This window comes from Phlebotomus argentipes, unplaced genomic scaffold, assembly GCF_947086385.1.
Source record: "Phlebotomus argentipes unplaced genomic scaffold, Phlebotomus argentipes genome assembly scaffold_18, whole genome shotgun sequence".
NCBI classification, from domain to species: domain Eukaryota; kingdom Metazoa; phylum Arthropoda; class Insecta; order Diptera; family Psychodidae; genus Phlebotomus; species Phlebotomus argentipes.
Genome location: NW_026776177.1, coordinates 2,269,516 through 2,285,416, shown reverse-complemented (window position 1 = coordinate 2,285,416; position 15,901 = coordinate 2,269,516). Strand labels below are relative to the sequence as shown.

The 15,901-nt window shown below is 37.7% G+C and overlaps 1 protein-coding gene across 1 annotated transcript in view; it reads left to right on the top strand.

Moving 5' to 3' along the window:
- LOC132260829 (eukaryotic translation initiation factor 5B) overlaps nucleotides 1-15,901 on the top strand; it is a 48,036-nt gene that overhangs the window by 25,083 nt on the left and 7,052 nt on the right. Inside the window, exon 8 of the mRNA XM_059759189.1 lies at nucleotides 13,212-13,373. Within this exon, the coding sequence (XP_059615172.1) occupies nucleotides 13,212-13,373 (162 nt within the window). The remainder of the gene's footprint in view (nucleotides 1-13,211; nucleotides 13,374-15,901) is intronic.

Here is a 15,901-nt window from a genome sequence, read left to right as displayed (position 1 = left end):
GAAGAGCGGAAGTTTAATCCTTGAGACAAATCGGAAGTCACTCTTCCGCCACTATTCAACATTTCCGATCCATCATCCGCCCGAAAAACTGCATGAGAGAGAGAGAGCAAACAAACAGAAAAACACACACAGAAACACACTCAATGAATTGAATGAAAAGAGTGTGTTTGTGTCTTTTGACAAAAATTCAGCCATCCTGCAAAATGTGAGTCACTTTGCAAGGAGAGTGAGAGAGAGGAAGTTTGAGATCCACATCAAAGGAAACCACGCATTTAATTGACTCATCGTGTAAAAAATCACATTTTTCAACAGTTAATTGTGATTTATGAATGAAATCCGATGAGCTCGAAAGGCTCTTCTGCTTTTCGGAGTAGAAAACGAAAGAAAAAAAACAGAGTTTCACGCACATTGAGTGTGTGAGAAGATGGAATTTTCGAGACACAGGATGTGGTGTCATCTTGTTAAAATGGACACTTGACCCCTCCCTTTGGCACCCGAGCGGATATTTTGTATGTTTCCCAATTCATCCATCCTTGTTTTGGCGTGCGTGAAAAATGGCCAACAATTTATTTTCAGCCGTTTAATTGGAATCAACCATCAGACGACATAAGATATACAAGCGAAAACGAGCGCTTGTTCAAGTCTCCTCACAAGATTTCTTCACAAGAAAAAAATTTTTGTAATGCAGTTTCCTATATAATTAATGGCATCTTTCTTTTGATGAAAATATATATTTTTTTCTCTTCTTTTTCATATTTCCCCCCAAAAAAAGAAACACGGTCTTTAACGAGTTGATCGTAAAAAAAGGAGAATTTTTAGATCACTCCGCGAAAAGAAATGAAGAGAGAATCTATTCTAATAAATCTCATCCACGCAAGAAATGAGATGAGAAATCTCTAATACATTTCAGTGTGTCTTTCATCACATCTGCGAAATTAGTGAAAAACCATTAAAATAAGAATTCTTTCTCAATGGAAACTTCTACAAAGGAAAAAATATCAAAGCAGGTGTTTAACACTCCATCAAGTGTTTCTCTTTAGTGGCCTTTTTTTTTACTTGCTGTTGTATCTTTGATACACAAATACAATTATACAAGAGAGGAACTCTTTTTTTTTCTTCTTTCTTTGCTATAAAAATTCAATTTATTTTATTCACTGCGTCTCAAAAGCCATTTTATATGGTGTGAGTGAGAAACCAGAAAAAAAGAGATGAAAAATCTTCTCAAAAGACTCGAAATTTATCCTCCCACGATTAAATGTGTCAAAACACAACCAAAGTCACTTTATAAAATTCTCTTTAACGTCTTTCTTTTGTACAAAAATACATTTTTTCCTGTATCTTTCGTCTAGAGTCGCTAAATTGACAGAATTCATGTGATATTCTGCTTAAGAACCTTAGCAATAGTTGCTAATTGTGTGAGGAAAGTGGCCAGAAACGCACCAGATTTTCTTTTATAACTCAAAAGTGAGACATTTTCCCATGATCACGATAGCACGATGCGCTCACAATCTTCCATTCTTCTCCAGATGAAGGTGTTTAGCCAGTGGCTCACATCTTGTAAATACATCACAATAGAGTTGTTGGCTTCCTTTTGCGCCCGTTTCCAAGAGAGGAAGACATGAAAAAAAATGGTGAAAAGTTCTCTCTTGTGGCATTAAACTATATCCGCTTAAGTGAGTCATGACGAGGTATATCGTATAGCGATTGTGTGGAATGAATGTCTTCCGGTTCTGCGGTGCGGATTTGACCACCGAAAAGCCGGAACTAAAATTAACGGACGACGGGAAGTGTGATGAGTTGTCGTGGGTCCTAAACAAACCCGACTTCCTATTGTATTATAATTTAATAATATTGGGAGGAATAACAGAAATTCATATCCGTGTTTTTCACATTGGCAGTTGCTCTGCCGCCTCATGGGACGCATTGAGAGTGGATTCAAAGGGATTTGTTGTGTGATGAAAAACGGAAAAAGGGCACCAGCTGTCGATTGCCTTCATCGGAAATTGCAGGAAGAGATATTAAGTGAGGGAAAAAAAAGAGTATAATTTGCTGCCTGCGGCGATGCATTTTCTGTGCAGAAAGGCACAGGAAGGAGGCCAAAGTATGCGGGCTCATTTGACAAAAGAGAGACGCCAAGTTTCTCAATGAAGCCCCACCATAAATGGGGTGGACTGAATGAAAATTCCTCACCCAAAAACTCTTGCTCTTCTTCGCCACACCACCAATTATGTTGTTATTGATAATTTTGGCACGTAGCGACTATTAGTTAGGAAATCTCTTGTCTTATATATTTCTTTCAATAGCGCCTTTTGGCAGCTGTTTGCACAACATTCAACTCCCAATTGACGTCGAAAAAGTCTCATTTCACTTCCTTTTCGCCGGCGACAGAACGGAAAAATCATCTCAATATTCGATGGTACAAAATAGAGACAATAAGCTTCTGCTGATGATTTCCATAAAGGGATTTATTATGTCATTTTATGGGAGAGTTTGGCATGAAATTGAGTCGCAGAATGACTCGATATTTTGGTCAATAAGGCTGTGGTAAATTGGTCAGTAAAAAATCAGTTTAGTCAGCAAAAAATTAGTTTGGTCAATAAAAATTGTCGTAAAAATAGTATTTTTATAATTCGGTCAGTAATTTCTTTTTATTCAGTAAAAAGTACATTTCTTCAGTAAAAAAATAGTTTGGTTTGAATTGAATCGACAACTATGAAAAGCCAAAATCGTAATTTTTCATCAGAGTAAGTTAAAAATTTAGCATTAAAAGAGCTGCGAAATTTGCCAAATTTACTTCAAAACCCTTAAAACATCTTCCAATTGTCCGTTAAAGTGCAAATATTGCTCTGTATTTATTATTTTGTAAATATTTCAGTCGATTTTATTGGTATTTATTAGAAAATCTAATTGAAATATGGCAAAATTTATACAACATCTGAAAATATAACTTTCTATAGTCGTTTTTTAATAGTCTTTTAAAGTTCTAAAATATTAACTTTTCTTCAAAGTCTTCAAGTGAAAAAATTGAAAAGATATGAGAAATATTCATTCAAAGTCTAAAAAACATTTTGGGATAATTTTGAAAATTTGAAATCTTTTTCTGAAAAGTCCTTTTATGCATTTGACTGCAATTTTTGAGGCATTTTTCTTAGAAAAATTGTACGACCAGAATTTGACCAAAATCAATATTTTACTGACCAAACAGGAAAAATACTGGCAAAATGTATTTTTTGAAAACTGACCAACTGAATTATTTACTAGCCAAACTAATTTTTTTTACTGACCGAAGGAGTTTTGCCCAATGATAAAATCACTTGACAGTCTGTCAAGTGTGATCAAGTGTCTTAAGATTGAAATTTCCAACTTCAAGTGCAGTTTAAGTGACAAAATTCCGCCATATGGTCAAAAACCGAGTGAGCGAGTGAAATTGAGACTGGAAATTGTTTGTACGGAGGCGAAAATTGTCGCCCGCGTGCACGAGAGAATAATATATAGAGAGATGTCTTTTTTCTCTGTTAATCCATAAACTTTTTTTTTCTTTTGGGAGAGAAATTTTCAAATTCAATTGCGAGTAGGAAGGCAAAAGTCTTCGACAAGACACTTAAAGCTGTGGGTCGATGGAATGGGAATTCTTCATGGGATTTTTTTTTTTGAGGAAGGCCTTTTGATAATATCCAAAGGGCGTTTCCTCAATTTTTATTGACTTTGAATCTCTCTCTGGAGGCATTTTTCCACTAAATTCCCAATTTATCGACATCCGGTGATGTTGTAATGAAATATTTATTGGTTGGTGGAAACTTTTTCTAATGCGCTGTGATTAGGTGAAGTGTGTTATCAAGCACAAGTTCGTCGTGTGTTCTTCCTCAATTTGCCTATCATGAGAAATTTGCTAAGAGAGTTTGTGCGAGTGAAAGGTTTAGAGAAGCAGCGAGAGGTCACTAAAAACATAAGGGAAAATTATCGCGAGAAGTTGAGGAAGAAAGAAAAAAAAGGAAAAATAGTTGAATTTTGTGATGCGACTTTTGACCCTCAATATCACTTTTAGTCAAAATTAACATGAACGTGCATGAATGAGTTGTTTGTTGGCCTTGACTTCCATTTGTGATGGGTTGAATTCTTGGTTGGAAATCACAGATTTTTCTTTGCGATCACGAAGAGAGAGAGAGAGACAAAAAAAATGGGACGCGCGCACTTTGAGAAGTCCAAAAATTCCTTACCAATTTATCACTTTTTGGGTTTTTTTTTTCTTCACTGGTTGTTGTGCAAAAAATCATTATACAGAGTAAATATTCAGTTTATTTTCTTCTTCTCCATTTGAACAAATACTCAAACAACCATTTTTATCTCTGACCAGAATTTGCATGAGTGTCTTTTTCCTTTCGAGTGACGCAAAAATTTATGAGAGATTTTTTTTTACCACAGTGGTTCGCAAGTGTGAAAAAATGGCGAAAAATATCCAGTGTGGAAATGTAACCAAAAAGTCTCGATATGTTTACACGGTGTGTTGAGTCTATTGATTGATGATTGATAAGAGGGACTCCTTCATAAAGCTGGACACTCGATATTTTTTCGATGCTTCTTCCCTGTGGCCTGTTTGGGGGGAAAGCATTAGGAAAAGTGTCTATGCAAGCAAAAATAGTCTTATCGTTTTAGTGGTTTTGGTGTGTCAACAAATGAATCTCTCCTCTCCCGTGTGTGTGTTCTATGAGGCCGGCGTAAGGCGAAGTGGGAAAAGGGCACGAGTTCGTGATTGTGGACACAAGAATATTCTACGATGTCACTAAATTGTGAGAGGGAGAAAAATTAAGTACATAATAAGAAAACAACACTCAACTGTGAAGCATTGCGGAGCGAGTGAGAGAGAGAAAAAGTGCGTTGAAACGCTGATGTGAAATTTATTACACTTTTTTCTTCATAGATTCTTGTTGTGTGTACTCGAGAGTTTTTCGCGTGGCACGAAACCACACAATTTCTAGACTATCTGACGACTTTTCCACTCAGCACCAACACGAAACTGGTCGAAAAAAAAGGCAATTGAGAGAGTATGACTATTTCATGTGTGATACAAAATGCATGCTGGAAAATGTGTCATAACACATCATATATGGGATTTCTTGTGTGCTGTGTGGAGGGAAATCGTTATGCAATAGCGCCCGAGGCACGTCCAGTGTTGGCTCGAAATGAGAGTTGGAAATGGTGATAATTCGTCAATGTATCAGCCGTCAATTGATGAATGAGTCTCATTGATAGAATCATTATGTTGTCTCTCTGGCCGTTGCAGGGCAATTTTGTGTGATTTGAAAAAGCCTGTGGATGTGGAAAATTATCAATTTCTCACCATTTGGCCATAGAAATGAATTTTCTTACTAATTATGCAGACTAAAATCATTCTGCGTGAGACAAAATCGAAAATCGTTTACGTTTTATGTCATTTCAGCTCTCTATCAGTTCTAATACTACAAATATTTTGAAATTTGTATCTAATGGAGACAATCGTAAGAAATCTTATTTCTTACTACGAAAAGTCAATTTTCAGCTAAGAAAATTGTCTCAAATTGCAGTCAAACGTAATAAAAATATCTCTTTGACAAATAATTTAAGAATTTCAGAATTACCTTTAAATGTTTCTTTGACTCTGAATGACTTTTTCTCATATCTTTTAATTTTTTTTACTTGAAAACTTTAAAGAAATGTTCATGTTAAGTGTGAAAAATTGATTTTTTAGAGCTTGTTTGAATTAAATATGCTGGAAAATGAATGAAAATCGACTTTGAAAAGTAATATTTTCAGTATTTCTATTAAATTTGCCAGATTTTAGTTAAAAATTCCAACAAATATCAATAAAATCAACTGAAATATTTGCAAAAAATATATTATGGAGCAATTGGAAGGTTTTCTTTTAGGGTTTTGATGCAAATTTGGCAAATTTCTCTTTCAATTCACCCGTCGAAGTTGAACATGTATTTTGTCCAAGTGGAAATTCTGCAGATTGATTAAGATCGAATCCAATTTCTGAGTTCTAGCTGAGAAAATGGGCTTTGCGTGATTTTTCTGCTGGGTGGAATTGAATAACGCGTTGTGTGAATTTGGTGTTATTTGAGTACAGGAAAGACCGGGAGATTGAATGTGTGTATTTTTAGAGAGAAAAAAGTGTAGAAGTTTGTCTGTTTATCTTCGCCTTGTTTCACCACCAAAATCGATCGTGATTTCTTTTATTGATATTCCACTGAGCGTGTGTGTGCGTGCGTGATTGAAATGTTTCATGTCTGGGCGCGGGTAAGTGCACGACAGTGTCCACTTGCAACTGTCTCGGTCGCCCAGAGGAACACATTGTCTAATTTATTTATTGACACGAAAAGAGAGGTGTTCTCGCGGAGGTACAACGACTCTTCTCTCCAGGCGAACTGACGATTCCGGATGGCCAGAAGAAGAGGAGGAGGAGGAGAGTGAGAGAGGGCGACGCGGAGTGTGAGTGGGCAGATGAGAGGGAAAATTTATTATTATAACAATAAATACACATTTGAACAAATACAAGAGTGGTAAAGGGTGAACAGTATTGACACAGGTGTATTTGCCTAATGAGCATAGCCAAATAAATACGGAGGGAGAGAATGAGAGAAAAATCCACGATATTATTGAGCTAATAGTAAAAATGATGTTTGTACGCTATTTCGTGCTTCTTCCCCATCCCGTCGTCACTTTTTCTCTTCTTCCCTTTTTGCTCCCACTTCCCTCAAACACCGTCTCTCCGAGAGATGATGTCGAAGAACCTTTCCTCATTATCTTGAGTGGTTGCTCTCGAGCGCGGAGAGTTTTCGGGGGGACGAGACTCTCGCGCTAAGGTGTTTTGTTGTACTCGAGAGTTGTGTTGTATTTTCCCCCGCAATCGGAGACCCGCCAAGTCCCGAGTTGATTGCACTCTCCAAACTCTGTGTTTTTCTCCAACGCTTAAAAGGCACAAATATTGGGCAAAATTGCTGTATATCGCGCGCAATTGTCTCGAAAAACACTCAACGCCAAAATGAGGGAATCAATTTTCTCTCGCCCACCCAACTTAAATCTAATTGAAGTTGATAATTTGGCAATTTCCACCTCTAATGGTGGGAGAATTCCACATTCTGTCCTAGCGGAAGAGTCTTGTTGGCTGCAGTGTCTCAAAGGGTTGCTAATGACGCAGATGCAGTTAAAAATTTGTCGATATTCGCGAATGGTTGGATTTAATTGTAATTTAGATTTCTTAAAAAAAAACAAACAAAGCCAACAGACAAAATGAAAAGGCATTCAAGATATTTCGATGAAGAATTTCCCAAAAATCATATAATTAAGAGTTGAATTAAGTATCAATTCATCAATGTTTACCCTAAATTAGTGATTTTGATGAGCTTAGAATGTTTTTCCTGTGAAAAATGAGAGTAAAAATGTTGAATTTTAAATTAAAAAGCCTTATATTGGTTAATATTCAACATATTTCGGATTATTACGTTCTTTGATTTCAACTTTAATGTTCAAATAATTTTAATATTTCAGACTTGATCAGCTGAGACAGCTGAAAAGCTTTGTTTTCGCACTCAAATTCCTTTCTTTCTTAGTCCTAGAAGGTGCAAATGTGTGAACAGGGAAGGAAAAGGACGCGAAAATGCGGTATTAGTGGCTTCTTAAGCGAGTATAGTAGAAAACAAGGTGAAAAATGACATTTTGGACTTTGAAATCAGTTCTTAGAAGAAGATTTAAAACCCAATGATGGACTTAAAGCGTTCAAGAGAATGTTAAAAGGAGTTCAATTAAAAAATTGATAAATTCAGGCGCGGAAAAAATTATTTAGCAGAGGTTTTGTTAAAAAATGCGAAAATTAAGAAATGTTTTGAGGCAAATAAAAATTTTCAGCACAGGTTTTGAGAAAAGAATATTGATTGACAGTTTATTAAAATTAATTATTATTATGCATCTCCGTAAATCGCGATGCAGTTGAGATGCAAGATGCTGTGGCAGTTAGAAGCGACATTAGCAGCCTTCTTGGGGTGTCTCTGAAGTGATAAGGCTTTATTTGGTGTGTCACTTCCTGACCACGCGAGTGTAGGAGAAGAAAAACAGTCGGAGACACTTTTGACAAGCAATTCATCAATTAAGAGACATATTGGGCAGTCGCAGAGACAGTTGGGATTTGTGTGTTGCGTAGGCAGAGCGAAGAGAGATGCGTGTTGGAGGGATTTATCGAAGGGAAACACCTGAAAGTTGGAGAAAAGGAGAATCACTGTTATTTAAATAGTGTTTGATTATGCGCGCGCGGGGGAAAAGCCTACGTTTTGTATGGAGGAAGAAGTGTCGCTCGTCGTTTTTTTTTTTTTTTTGGAGGGAAAAAGTAAAGAAAAAGTGTAGGGAAGAGAGGAGAGAAAATGACGAGGAGTTCTTTAACGACTTGTCTGACAAGATTTGAGTCAGCGTGGAACGGAAGTCGAAGGCGGGTACAAAACCAAGTCTCTGATCGTTAGTATTTTATGCGGGGCATCATTATTATCCTCCTTCGGGACCATGTTCGAGAGCGACAGAGAAAAAAAAAGTCTCTTCTCAGTTAAACTGACGCCTTATGTGCTAAAATTTAATCAAAAATTGCTAAATTGCGTTGATTGAAGATGAATTTTGGGGACCAATTAAGCGTGAATTGTCTGTTTTTGGGGGATATTTTGGGCAAATCTATCGGAAATCATACACAGAAAACACTGAAGCTTCTTTTTCATGGGGGATTTATTGGTGAGGAATATGAAGCTGAAGTGCAGCAACTGCAATACGCTGTACCCTCGAGACATGCGGCCGATTTAATGGGGAACGCGAAGTGCGCGATTTAAAATGAAGCAGAAATTCTCAGTGGCTGAGCAACATGCAAATTTGGGTGCATTTTCCGTGGCCTAATGAGTGGTTATCGTGACCCCTCAATTTACCAGGGAAAAAATGCAAATAAAATTGGCAATTTGGGACAGAAATTAGGGGGCATTGTGACATTTTACAGGGCATTGCAGGCAATTTCCTGCATGCCTTCTACTTCTTCGCGGCCCCAAAAACTTCGACTTTCCTGTTCACATATTTGTACGACATGTGAAATTTATTCAATTCCCCCCTTCGAAAGAAGAGTTGATATTTTTCATTTCGTGTGTCATTATTCTCCCCTGGTCGGTTGTGTCTTGGGAGAATTTAAATCGAATTTGGAGGAAGTTTTCTTGGGATGGCGAGAGCACATGAAGTGGGGTGAATGATGAAGAAAACAACGCCAACGAAAAAATGCGAGAGAAGCAATTCGATGATTCAAAATGAATGTGAAGAGATGAAAAGATGTTGCACCTGGCCATCCGTTCATTTTTTTCTCTCTCTCTTCACTTCTCTGGCCTCTTATTCTTCCTCCTTCTCCAACACAAACCATCCTCGAGGCGCAGTGAAGATGCTCTTTTGCTACTTTTTGATGCTGCCAGCGGAGCACAGAAAAAAATATACATATATCCACTACAATACGAAAAAGAGTCTCTGGAAGACTTTTTCACCTCTCGCACTCTCTCGTATATTAGCGTATTTTTTCCTCCTAATTAAAATTAAAGAGAAGAAGAAAGGTGTTTTTGTCTGGTCGTCAAGAGACACGGAATGATAAAAATAGCTCCCAAAGCAGAGCTCTTTAGTGCCTCTCTCTCGCTCTGTTCTCAGTGTGGAGATGGGAATGAATCAAAAGGATTAATTCAGAAGGTGTCAATTTACACCATGAGATGTGTGTCGGTGACTCCCAAGGCGAAAAATTTAACGAAAAGTTAAGGGAAAACAAGAGGGAAGCCATAAGTTCTCTCTCTCTTCTTTCTACTCTTTTTTTTTTGCTGACGATGCGCGAGAAGCGAAGGGCGACGTGGCGAAGAAGTTGGAGCATGAAGAAAACGAGTTGAATTTAGAAATACACGGAGGAAATCACAAATTATGTGATTTTTCGGTTGTAATAAATCAAATTAGATGTAACAAGAGGAAGCCCAAAGTGGTTTTTATGCTCCATGAGCGACGCCAAAATCTTCCTCCACGAAATCACCGATGAAGAGAAGATGAGACAATGATGGCCAAGAAAGGTGTCTCGAGTCCCGAAGAGGAGATCTTGAGACTTTTGCAAAGCTTTGTGAATCGAAAACAATGAAAAGTCAACTATTCATTGTTTACGCTGTTCATTTTGTCTAAGAAAATTGTCTCAAATTGCAATCAATCGTATAAAAAGCCTCTTTGAAAAATGATTATAAATTTTCAGAATTTCTCAGAGAGAAGAAATCATATTAAGTCTATAAAAAGTTGGTTTTTAGAACTTTTCTGGATAAAATGTGCTCAAAGACTATTAAAAATTGAGTTTGGAAAGGCGAAAATTGAGGGATAAATGCTGATATAAAGCGATAAAGTGAAGGAAAATACACGAAAAAGGAAAGGGAAGTGAGAAAGAGTTGTGAAAAAAACACAACTGCGAGAGAATCGAACCCGCGACTTCACAATTCTTAAAGCTGACGCTCTAGTTGTGCTAAATTCTCAATTGGGAAATTTGTGCAAGTCTTTCTGCCTTAATTTTGCCATATTTCTGTCAAATAGTTTCAGAAAATAATTATTAGAAGGTATTTTGATGTAAATTCAGTAAATTTTTCAGCGATTTTTACGCTAAATTCTCAATTATATCTCTTGAATAGTGACGATTTTGACTTTCCATAGTAATTTTCCAGAATAATACACACAATATTCTGAGACTCTGGTTTCTCTCAGTCATCACGACTGAACCTTGTGTGAATTGTGTGTAATTTATCGCTGAGAATGAGCAGATTTATCTCCTCTCATCGATTGCAAGTCGCGCCAATGCAGCAGAAGTTTCGGACTTTGGAAATAATCACTTCTTGACTTGACATGGCGACCCAGAAACTCCCAATTTGGACAAAGAATATTTCAGCAAAAAGTTTCACTCCACCCACGATTAAGCATTGATTTACTTCTCCCAAATCGATTAATCGAGTCATTGAGGAGTGAGTGACAAAATTACGACTGAATTTGCTCGCGATACTCTTTTTTTCTGTCTCTCTGTTACTCCATCAACAGCGCAAAATGGACAGTAATTAGAGACCTTTTCCTGGGGTTTCACAAGTCGAATTTCCATTTGAAATTATTATTTATTGCCACTCACAGTCAGAATGTATCAACTTTAATATGTTGGTGGATATGATAGCCGGAAATTACGACAATTTGGTGTTGAATTTCTTATGTGTGACGCCGAACATCAAACAAGTGGTTAAATAGAGAGGAAAAAGAGTGAGAGAAGAAGTAACAAAAAAATCCATATGAATATGCGTTACAATTTGAAAGTGTTGCCTTTTTTTCAGACACATTTCTTGCCGAAAAATTCATCACACGATCGAAGGTAGATTTCTTTCTTAATAATTATAAGACATCAGAACGATGAAGAGCCCTCACGAGAGTGTTTGATCTGGATTGGGAGTGAAACTTGTAAAATTTACATACACGAATTGATGTATGAAATGTATTTTATGGATTTTCTACTTAGAATTCCAATTTTGTGGGTTTTCCTGTCGCCCAAGTGCGTGTCTGTGTGGCTCTGTGTAAACATTAAAATCGCAAATTGGGTGCGGTTCATCAATTTGCGCGCCAATTGAATGAATAAAATGTCTCATGACATGTCATTCAGTGCGAAAATGCCAGGAAGTATTTCTCCATTTTGGTCGCATATATTTGGTAATAATATTTGTGTCAAAATATTCATGAAATGTGCATTTTTTTCACTCAAATCACACTGTGAAAAAGCTCACGCAATAATTTTGGTGGATAAAGTTTTCAAGCGCGCAAAAGAGATACTCAAGAATCAACCATGAATAATGGCGGTGTCTATGATTAAATATTAATAGAATAAATGAAGGATTCAGCCAAGCTAAAAAAAAAGTCAGTGACAAAACATCCGACAAATGAGTTGAATAATTCATTAAAATGTGTGATAAGAATTCTCTTGAACCCTCTTACAAATTCATTATGTTAATCCTAATAGTTTCCTCTCTCTCTCTTTCTCTCCTATATTCATGCTCAAAATTCACCTGAGATTATGGAGAGTCACAAAATTTTAATATTCCAAATACAATAAGGTTCAATAAGGTTTTGGATATGAGACGAAGAAGAAGAAGAGACACTTTAACGATGCCTTCTTCAACTCTTGTTTCTTCTGCATTTAATAAATTCTCCGCGGAGCTTCTTGTGTGCATTATCATGCACATCTCTCTGTCGCTCAAAGTGGGAAATGTGGAGGCTAATAAAATTATTATATTGAGAGAATCGATATTGTGGAGATTGCGTCTGTTGAAAATCAATGGTTGATGCGAGAGAAAGTCCGCTTTTCTTTTCAAATCTGTCACCTAAGATTGACGCAACGGCTTTTGCACGTGCGCCAACTTCACAATGGTAACAATTCCGTTGTCATTTCCAATGATGTTGCATATAAACATTCTGGGGCTTTTTCCTTGAGATTCGTGCCAAGAAATGTGCGCCTGGGGAAATAATCTAAATATTGAAACAATTGCGGTTGTGGGAGGGTGATCGGGAATGACAAATAACGTCTCTCTCTCCCTCTTCTTCTCTACAAAATGTATAGAAGAGGAGGGATTGTGAACGTGGCTGAAATGGCAAGAGAGAGAGAGAGTGAGTGAGTGAATGAATCGTCCGAAATGCTGAATGAGAAGATTCAATACAGTATGAATGGGAATTATAGTAGCAGATGTACGTTTTTTTTATCTTCTTTCTTCTTCTGGGGCTTCTACAATCCATGCCACCATACAAAATATTCATTGTACTGCTTTGCGTGCCTTGAGATGGAATTATTTTCAATCCATGTCGCTAGAATTATGGGGGAAAACAAATGGACTCAAGGTTGGATTTATGTGTTCGCCAATGGCTTTTTTCTGTGTCTTGAGGAGATGCAAGAGTGGCACTTTCTGCACAGTCAAATGACCCACATTGTGCGCGAAATGGAGTGTGCAGAATTTTTTATTGGCCATCCTTGCTCATCATCAATATTCTTCCGTTCTCACGACGGCCATCGATATACAATGTCATTTTTACGATTGACGAGAGATGAGGATCGTAAAGTGAGATTTTGAGCCATTTTCATGTGTGCGCTTCATCTGCACAAATGACACATTCTTTCCTTCTCTAAATTGCAGTTCGTCGAATTGGGCATCGTGACGTCCATTGAGTCCAATCACAAGCAAATCGAAACGGCACGAAAGGGACAGGAAGTGTGCATAAAGATTGAACCAATTCCAGGAGAGACGCCCAAGATGTTCGGACGACATTTTGAAGAGACTGATATGCTCGTTAGCAAGGTAAGAAGAAAGATCTCTTATTATTCGTATTTCAGTCCATATTAAATACCAATCGGATGTTGCAACTTTGCGTTTTCGTAGCTTATATTGGCGAATGAAATACGAACAAGAAGGCGTTGCAAGTTAAAGTTTGGAGTCTATTTAATGAGAATTTCAGTTGTCAGAAAGTCATTTCGTTGCTATTTGCTCTTTGAGGGTGTTTTTAGGGCAGAATATTCCAACTTCCGCCCAGTTTCTGGCCATTTTTCTCCACAAGGAAGTGAGGAAATGTTCTTCAGTGAAAGCGAAGAGTGTTTTTTCGTGTTTCTCCGAAACAAATCTCAAGGAACTTTTAAGAGTTTTCAGGGATTGCCAGAGGATGTTTTTAACGCAAAGAATTAATTCAGTGAGCAGACATCTTCATCCGTGACTTTTCCTGATTCTTGAAGGATTCTGCTGACCAGATTATCCGGGAATATGTCTTTGTTATGATAATTAAGCATAATTAAGCATTCGTTTTTTGTATTCGCAAAGAAGAAACAGAAATCAAAAGAACTTCTAAATGCTGTCTAAACGCAATTAGTTTCCATTGCAAGGATCGAAGGACGTCAGGAAACACATAACCTCAATCTGGTGCAGTGAAATGTGCAAAAATGACCCGAAGAATCCAGCAAATATGTGTTTATCTGCATTTAAACATCCTTATTGTCTATTTCCTTGGTTTTCACGTGAATTTTCTGGCTTCCTTAGTCTTCATGTGACGAAAAATATGCGAAATTCACCACAACTATTAGCGAAATCATATTTATGACAGCTTCTTAAAAATAGTATGAACGTAAAGTTGCAACGAGCGATTAGATTCCTTTCCATCTGTGAGGGGGAAAAACCTTCACGGAAATATAGTTTGCATCACCAGAGTAATTTCCGGGTTAGGAAATTGCATTTTGCAAAATTGAAAAGTCACATGAAAAGGTCACATTGAATATTGTGATGTAGAAATTTCCTTTCACCGTCACGCTGAGAAAATTCAACGGCAAATTGCTTGGCACTTTGTGTTGTTAATGCATTCATTTGGGTACAGAAATACATCCTTGAAGGAGAGGGGGAGGAAGAGAGTGTTTTAAAAATATAAATTCCATGAATAAATGTATCGATGGAGAGTCTCGCGTGTGCTTCTCCACTGTGGGGGTGGTAATTGAAAATTCAACGGTATTTCTCATGACAATTCAATATCCATTTGTAATATTAAAATTGCCGAGGCGAGTCGAGGGATGTGCGGCCAAAAATAGCGCACTTCTCTCGTGTTCTGGGCACGTGTGTCAAGGATATCTCTCTTCCCTCGGCGCCAGAGTGTACATATACACACCCAAGGCCCCTTCCCTGTCCGATGGGAATGTATCGCGAGGGAGTGTAAGTCATTCACAAAAAGCAACCCCGAATGACCCACTTTCCCGGACACTCCCTTCTCAATGAGACTCTCTTTCTCTCTCTGTGCGCCCCAATCAATCGATACAGCTCCTGCCATTCATCCCGCGAAGCGCCAGAGATCAGATGGCAGCGGAGTGGATGGATAAGAGGCACTTTATCATGTGGAATTGCTGCAAAGTCACTTAGCCACCCTCGCATTGTGTTTGCCAGTGACAAACACCAAGTGGGAAATTACTGAGAATTTCCACAATGGCTTCTCGTTTGAAATTCACCTGAAACTCCTCTCTCTCTCTCTTGTCGCTCATTAATGATGCTATTTTTAGCCATCATCTTATCCATTTTCACCAGAGACAATTTCCACCCCCTCTTGCACACATTACATTGTGTTTCCATGAATCAATTTCCCGCGCGCGCGAGAGAGAGGAAATGTTGTGTGTGTGCAGAGGTGAAATCCTCGGATAGGAGCGGAAGAAAGTAGGTCAGACATGCGCTTGTGTGGGTGGTGAAAACCCTCGGGAAAGTCAGCAAAATTCCCAGGATAGAGCGCGTCCTGGGATGGGGGGGAAAAATCAATGAACCCTTCACAGGGTGTGGAAACGATGCAAAACTCATGTTCACAGCGTCATTTCGTATTTCTCTCTCTGTGTGTGATATTTTCTTCTGTGAGACAATAAAAATAACTTACATCCCACAGCGCCAAAGGACAGAGAGACATAAAATCATTAAGTTTATTGCAATTAAATAAATTAATATCCCAATTTGAGGGCGTATTCGAGGCTCATTTTTTCACATTCATCTACCCACTGATGCGAGGGTGGAAATTTATGAATGAGTCTCACGTCATTCAAGTGAATGTTTCACTCTCTTCTATTCACCTCAGCCCAATAAATGGAGGGTGTTTCATTCTCCCTCCCTCGCATTTTCATTTATATTTGAGCAATTACACACACCACAGCCGGCAATATAATTTAATTAAGAGTCTATTTGGGAATTTCATCAAATTAATGGCTGCATAATGAGGCGAAGGCATAAAACTTGTCACTATGAATGAAATTGCTATCAATTTTAGGCGACAAACACGGCAGAGTTTCATATAAAAAAAATGTTTAAGAAACATTTAG